General features: G+C 43.6%; 1 protein-coding gene across 1 annotated transcript; it reads left to right on the plus strand.

Moving 5' to 3' along the window:
• Positions 1 to 1,814: 1,814 nt before the first annotated feature.
• On the plus strand, positions 1,815 to 4,425 carry LOC104163421 (lipoma HMGIC fusion partner-like 3 protein; the record flags this gene model as incomplete). The annotated part of the gene is made up of 2 exons (XM_009702425.1): positions 1,815 to 1,893; positions 4,189 to 4,425. Coding segments are annotated over exons 1-2 (316 nt in total), but the record flags the coding sequence as incomplete, so codon positions are not given.
• Positions 4,426 to 7,962: the final 3,537 nt, after the last annotated feature.

Here is a 7,962-nt window from a genome sequence, read left to right on the forward strand (position 1 = left end):
CTTCTCATGAAAACTCTTGATTAGCTACAGAGGGCCTAGGCTGGGCTGTCTGCAGGCTCAGGAAGATGGTGCTGATCTGATGTAGTCAGCTCACACATGGAAGACTGCCTTCAGCCAATATAGATTTAACTTTTTTCCTACTTGAATCAAAAAGTCTGTAGGAACTGATGATTTAAGTGTTTTCATTCAATAGGTGAGCTTTTCAAATCCAAAAGTTTCTGAATTCATTAGAACTGGAGAGTAGTAAAACAGTAGTAGCCTTTGTTACATTTCCATTTCAGTCATATTGCCATTAGAGATAGTGGAAGTTAGATATGGGACCCATGTCTGTGTTATAAAATCATCTCTTAGCAGTTTCACTGAAATTGCATAAAATTGTTTCCATTTTTCAAATTTGTATAAAACTGAAAGTGATTTCCTTCTAGAGAAAAATCTTCTAATCCTTTTCAGAAGGATTAAAAAGTAAAAATTTCTAGCAATGCAAAGTAGATCTCTAAGTGGATTTTATACTCGTCTTTTCAGTCTTGTAGCTGATAAATGAATCATTACCTGTTTCATATTATTGAGCAAGTCTGTATTCTTAAAAGCATTCAGTGCAAAATATTCCCCCAGCAAGTGAAGACTTGAGGTTAACTAATCTTACTTATGTTAACCTCTACATTTAAGGTATGATTCCTGCATCTGAAGATGTTGACCAAGTAGTCATCTAGTAGAAAGCATCTAAACTGTGTGGGAAAAGGAGAAAACAATCATATCTGCTCTTTGATATCTGCCTTTATGCAAAGGGATCTAGTCCAGCCACCACTTACCTGTGTGGCTTCTTACCAAGAGAAGTCCAACTGCAATCAACAAAATAACTCCAGAAAGTTAAGCAAGTGTATCAAAGCGTGCAGGAACAGAATTCAGGAAAGATGAGTTAATTGGAAATCTGAGGAACACAGCTGGAAAGCTGTGCACTGAGTTCCTGAGATAAGAGCCCATATTTTTAATTACCTAGGTGGAAAAGAACAAAGTTAAATTATTTTTAGGAAGTACTAAGAACATACGTCTGATATGCTATGTAATAAAAAACCACAGAGATGTCAGTATTTGCTAATTAGTCTTGCACAATTAGCAGAAAAATCCCACATATATTGATCATTAACTGAGCATTAAGCCTCCTCTGCTTTTGAGGATGATTAATAAAAGTAAACTGGCTTTGGTAGTTGCTGTTATATAGTAAATCAAACTTTTGTCGTCAATTACCTGGGTAAATGTGGACATTTTCCTGAACACTAGAAACATGCAGATTTGCCGCATCATTTCAGTGGAGTCCCTCAAAAGTGTGAGGACAATGCTTATGTGTGGACTGTGCAAAATAATCTTTCTGGAAGTGTGTGTAACCAGCTCGAGAGAGCAATATTGTACAGTTTGTCTCTGAGATCTTTGGAAGATGTTATGAAATTGTGTAAATGAGTTAAGGCAGGCAATAGGCATCTTACAATTTGTCCAAACTGCATGTTCTGTGTAAATAGGTCCTTATCTAATTGTCCTTGTTTCTAAGCCTAATTGTCCTTGAAAGTATTATAAGCTCTTATGTTTTCACACAAATGAACTGCTCAGGAAGAATTTATCAAATGCCTTAGGTGCAGCTTTTATTCTACGTCGAATGCTTTCTGCAGACATGCTTTCAAGGCTTTGTCGACAGCAATTGTGTAGCTGTCAAAAGGAAACTACCATTCCTGAGCTCTGTTTTCACATCTCTCTCCCAGTATTTCATCATATTCATTCAGTGCAGGTGTGGTTTTGTTTTGTGGGCATTAGAGGTATGTAAAATGACGGTGCTTATGCTTGTCCAGAAAAGACAAGAACTTCTTGCAATTCCACAGCGAGGGCAGCTGTTGGTTGCACAAGGTACTTGGTGTATAAAGTATGGTTTCCAAACAGAGGTCAGGCTCAACGACCATTTAAAAGGCTGAAAACCACGTAATGTATTCTTTTCAATTAGCACATATAGCTGCAATTTAGAGCACAGTACACCAATATAATATTAAGACTTATAAAAGATGGTTTAGGACCCATTGTATCTCATCAGCCATATTCAGAAAGAAGGGCTAATGCTGGAAATATGCTTTTTCCAAGTTAGAAAAGTCAGTACAGACAATTGCTGAAAGCATATAGATTTTCTGATTTCCTAAATGCATTAAAAACTGAGGAATGAACCCATTCAACATAATCTTTATTTTTAGATTTTTCTTACTTTATTTAATTTTTATATCTTATTGAAGATGCCCCCTTGCTGTTGCCCTGGTTAGTGCTGTGCTCACCTTGTTTGCTTCAGTGAAGCCAACGTCAGCATGACCAAGGGCTGCAGTTAAGCATTTCTGTGCACTGTTCCCATTGCTCTGATAGCAAGTGTGCCATGAGTACCCAACTGCTCTGTCCCCTGTTACCAACATGATGCCTCCCTGCCAAAAATCAGTTCAGGCTGAATAGGACCTCTGGAGGCCACCTGGTCCATCACCCCACTCACAGCAGGGCCAACGCACATGGGGTTTCCCAGGAAAAGACGTTGTCCAAAAGCGACTGGCAAGGTACCAGCCATGCCTTTGCCAAGCTCCTTCAGCTGTGCCTGGTGACAGTCCCTGCAGAAGTACTTTTGGTCCAGTCCAACGAGATTGGCACATTGGCATGTTTTCTCAGCCCGTGGATTTTCTCAGGTAGTGACTCAGTGGGAAGAGACCACATTTGTGAAGATTGGGTGTATGGGTTTGCTTTTTTGTGTGTGTTTCTGTAATGGTGTATCACCACCTCAGGACACGTTGTATCCTCTCAAGGGCAGAAGCCCTGGTGCTGCATCCCTGTCATGGTACCCTCCACCGCAAGGCACACACTCCAGTGGGAAGAGGGACAACGAACCTCCAAGGAGGCTGCTCCCCAGTGACCACAGAACATGTGTCTGAACGGCAAGTCCTGTGCCAGGCTAAGGCTGTGGCCAAACCTGGCCTGTTAGGATGCTGGGGCAAGGGCTGTGACCATGCTCCAGAACCCAGCGGGTGCCATGCTTGAGGTCTCCTTGCCCAAGAGAGCACACGTCCCACCCAAGGCTTGGGTGGCCGGGCACAGGTAGCTGTGTGTGCTCAGCCCTCACCCTGGCACTGTCCAGGCAGGGGACATCACAGCCACTGCTGGCCAGTAGGCAAGATTGACTCTGCTTCAGGTGATGGAGCACATTACTTCTGAAAAAAACAAACTTGTGACACCATTTTGCCTGCTCCACAAGCCACGTTGGCCCGTGACACTACCTGCTATCCCACAGCAGGGCAGCTTCCATGGGAACCAAGGGTAAAAGCAAATTTCTGCTACTTAAAAATTAAGTTCAGCCTTTTAAGAGTCACACGGGCTGACGGATGGGCAGCCAAACACCCACTCTTTGCCTCTGTCCCTGCCACAGTATGGCTGTCCCCACCCAGAGCCACTGGTGGTCAATATCGGCTGGCTTTCCATGTGGGTAGAGGTTTTTCGTCTCTCTTGGTGTTAAAAGGATCAGTGTTTTTTCATGTTTGAGATGTCATATAGTGATTCCTCAGGTAAACCAGATCAGAAGTTGACAGCAATGTTGACAGCTTATTTTTCCTTGCAGAACAATGTCATTACTTGTGTTTTTGAGGAGTACAAACCTTATGCATAAAACATATTTCAGTTAAAGGGGTACTGCCAACTGACAAAAAAAACCCCTTGTGATTACGTGTGTGTGTTACAAACACTTAGATTACCAGAAATAATAGGTAGATTTCTTCCTCTATTTTTCTGTGGTTTATTTGCCTGACCATTTGACAGTAATCTGGTGTTTCCTTTGAATATCCAAGTTATTAATAATTTTCCCCTTTTGTTTTGTATGAGCCTTTCATATTGCAACGAAGAAATTGGTTTCGCCAGGAAAATGTGATTGTACTGGTACAAAAACTGGCCAGGGATTCAGGATGTAACTTTTTTTTTTTTTAAATCAAGGTGCGCAATTGATGTATCTTAGGGTTTTACATTAAATACTTAATCACAGCATATAATTCTGTGACTTGTTTTTAAGTAACGTAGCTTTGAAGCTCAGGATGAAAAAGTGTGTTGCTTTAATGATAACTGTGCAGGTTCTCATCAAAATGAAAGTTTGGTCTCATTATCCCATTGTTCTCCTTTTCTTTTTTCTCCAAGCTGCCTGTCTCGTCCTGGGTTGTATGATTTTTCCTGATGGCTGGGATTCAGATGAGGTAAAACGGATGTGTGGTGAAAAGACAGACAAGTACACGCTGGGGGCTTGTTCAGTCCGCTGGGCATATATCTTGGCAATTATTGGAATCTTGGATGCCCTGATCCTCTCATTTCTGGCATTTGTGCTTGGCAACAGACAAGACAGCTTGCTAGCAGAGGAGCTCAAGTTGGAAAACAAAGGTAGGACTGCTTTAGAAACACTATTATTGGGTGGCCTCGAGGGCAATTGCTTAAAAACAATGATTGGTTTCATTTTATTTTATACTTAAAAGTTGGCATGCTGGCTTGCTTCCTAAGTTGCTGGGAAAGAAGAAATGCAAGGGGCAGAGGAAGTTTTGTTTTCCAGCTTCCAAAATCTAAGAAAGCTCGAAATTGCCCTAACTACTGCACTATACATGACTTGCCTTTAACAGTTTTTAGAGCTGTAGATGGGATGTTTTTGTGTTACCCACTTGTACATTATTTCATTAGCATTTAAGTTTCACTCTCACCATCTTTGTCTGTACTCCATGCAAAATTTGTTCATTTAGTTCCTTTGGGATTTTGCATTGTAATATGAATGGCTGTAGTATGGCATATTTGTTAGCACAGTACACAGTAAGGGGGGAGTGTTGACTTGGGAGGCTGGCGATGAACTATGTAATGGGACCGCCTATACGGCAAGGCACCAGTGGACTAAGGATCAGAGCCAGGAATGAAGAAGAATCCTAGTTCTTGTTTGACTTTGTTGGTTTCAGCTCATTAGTCAGCTCATGGGAATCTAGGCTGCTGTGGTAATTGAATATTCATGCAGTGGATTGTCGATAAAACACATTTCTAGATTAAGAATGTGAAACTGGCTCAGGCCAGTAGTTTATCGCGCAGTTGCGAGAGGAGGGATGCTGTTCAGTGAGTGTGTGCAAGCCTGGCTGGTTTCTGCAGCCCCTTGCCCTTCTGGTCCCCCAGCTTCCACAGCTGTGTATCTGATGTGATAGCTACCACAGAGGGCACGTCCCTGCCTTGTCTTCTTAATGGACCTGTTGTCCCTGGATCTGTCTAATCCCTTCTGAACCTGCTGATACTGTTGTCTTCTACAGCACCACATGGCAGCAAGTTCCTGAAGCTCAGTACTGACTGCTAAAGAAGTACTTTCTTTTATCTGTTTCAAATTGATTCCCTACTAGTTTTACCAAGTGTCCTCTAGTGCAGGATTCTGCATTCAGCTTATCCATCACCTTTGTAATTTTGTAGGTTGCTTCTAATAATAGCAAAGATATTAGGAGCCCTTCACCACTGGATTGGAAATCAAAAGCTGTTTGGCAGCCTGTGTTGTACAAAAATAGCTGGTCTCAGTCCTGCCACAGAAGGACCGTTATCCGTATATCTGAAAGCACCAGCACAGTGACCCCAGCTTGCTGAATTGCAGACAGTCAGCACAGTCAGCCCAAAGATAAATGGTCTTGAAGATTGAACTTCACATACGATTGCAGACCTGGTTAGAGCCTACTAATGTCATGGGTTAAGGAAGTGTATGTTGCTTGCAATTGCATGTGTACATCTCTTCTGCAGGTAAACGGAGGACATCAGTTTCAATGACTGTCCCTGTGGCCTTTTTTCTGTAAGGATAATATTCATCTGCATTTGAACATTAAAATACTTATCAGAAGGGCATTCACAGCTATGTCACAAGTGCTTTTGGCATCAGCACTGTGTCTGATTTGTCCGTACCATACAGAGCTCATGAACCCAACAACTACTTGTATCAAAGCAGCTCATCTGTTTTGGCACCTTGTGAGCAAAAAACAGCTTCTGGAGCCTCATCACCTCTCAGGTGGCTGGCACAAGCTCCTGCCAGAACATTTGGCCCTCAGTATGTCGGACAAAATTATTCAGCAGCTCTTTTTCCTTGGATTAAACACAGAAATGTACCACACAACTAGCTTCAAAGCAAACCAGAACTCAGCAAAAAGGGACCCACCCCACTTTGCCCTTCACAATCAAGCCTAACGGTCACCACTTTTTAAACTGTCTTTCAAATGAAAAGGTAAAAAGGCAACTTGTCTTCTAAAAAGGACATCTTCTCCCCCTCATCACAAAAAGCTTCTGCTAAGCAACAACAGGGCAAGTCTAAATCCCCCTGCAGCTCCCTGGCATTTCCCCACCTGCATGTGTTGCTGCCAGGCAGAGCTGCAACCATGGAGGAATCCCAGGAGAACACGGTGGGGGCATGGGTGGGCACCACAACCCCCATCAGTGGTGGGGACGTGGCAGGTAGCAGTGCCAGCAAAGCGCCAGCTCTCCACTTTGCTGGCCAGAGGTCAGTCCTTCTTCCAGCCTTTTGGATGCCAGAAAAGCCTGCTTGCATCCTAGTGAGCAAATATCCTACTGTGACAACAAGGCATGAGCACTTAATTCCCTCCAGTGGTCTCTGATCTCTATGCAAGACGAGCTGCAACTTGCTGTCCCCAACACTGTGCTGATGGAGCAGGGCCCTGGGGCATGGTCCCCACAGACCAAGGAGAGGTTTCTGCCGAAAAGGCTGCACTCTGAAACAGGCACTGGGTTGTGTAGGTAGTACTCCTGCATTTTCGCAGGTAGAAGTCATTTAACGGTGTTTAGAAGGAAGATTTTGGGTTCCTATGGCCAGGATTGTGAGGTAGATTTTGTAATCCTGGCAGTCAACGGCTGCATGCTCAGGTAACTGGTTTGGGGCAGTGGTCTGTGGTTAGAGGAGGTGTTGATTACTTACACCATAATGATGAAGAAACTGGTAGAATATTAGGGCCAACACTTGTCCTTGAGTTAGCACCCAGCAACCTTCTGTCTGTACCCCTGGCACACACTGCACATGCATGAGGGCTTTGACACTTAACCCCATAAACTACATCCCCTTGTCCCCTTTCAGGTTAAGAGATACTGGAGCACTACTTGTCAGCATTAGTCCACGTGCAGAATATCCATGCATCTCTTGGAAATGGTCAGGATGCAAAAATATTGAACTACGCAAATATCACTAGCATGCTTCCCATATAGACAAGAAGATAAGACTAAGGATATAAGCAATTCCGCCCTCAGCCTCCCAAGCTACTCTTACAATGCGAATTCAAAGCCCTCATAACAAGTAGCCATGAATATTAAACACCCCCCCTATCCCTTCTTCCCCCTCCTCATCTACATGAGGTCTGCCTCCAGGCTTGTGCTGGCTCCTGCTTCTATATTAGCAGGTATGGATGAGAAGCATCCCTTTCTCAAGGAGAAGTCCCTGTGCTGCTGCTGTCTTCCAAGGAGCAAAAAATGCGGCTGGATGGTCAGTGCTGTCCATTGAGTGGGACGCCAGGGACTCCTTCCCCTTGGTGGTAGTGATGTCCTCTGGTCACAGGCCTGAACATCCTGTGATAAGCAAAGTGTCCCCTTAAAGGACAGTAGTGGCTCCGTCATGGCTTTTTGGGAGAATGCACCTGGGGAGCAACCAACATTGTACCTGAGAGGAACCTCCGCTTGCCCTGTCAGCTCTTCCTCTGCTGCTGGGGCTTTATCCCATGCTTGTAGATATCATTATGCAGAGGCTCAGCAGATGGGAAGAGACAATAAATTAAGTATAAGAGTCACAACAGTGTTTATTTATATGGCGAAACCTTCAAGAACAAGAAATGATTAGGCAATGATCAGGCAACTGGGCAGCTGTTTTCTTAATCAGGTAATAGTTCTGTATGGAGGCTTCATTGCAGATCAGCTCCC

This window comes from Cariama cristata, unplaced genomic scaffold (genome assembly GCF_000690535.1).
Source record: "Cariama cristata isolate BGI_N322 unplaced genomic scaffold, ASM69053v1 scaffold10856, whole genome shotgun sequence".
Lineage (NCBI taxonomy): Eukaryota > Metazoa > Chordata > Aves > Cariamiformes > Cariamidae > Cariama > Cariama cristata.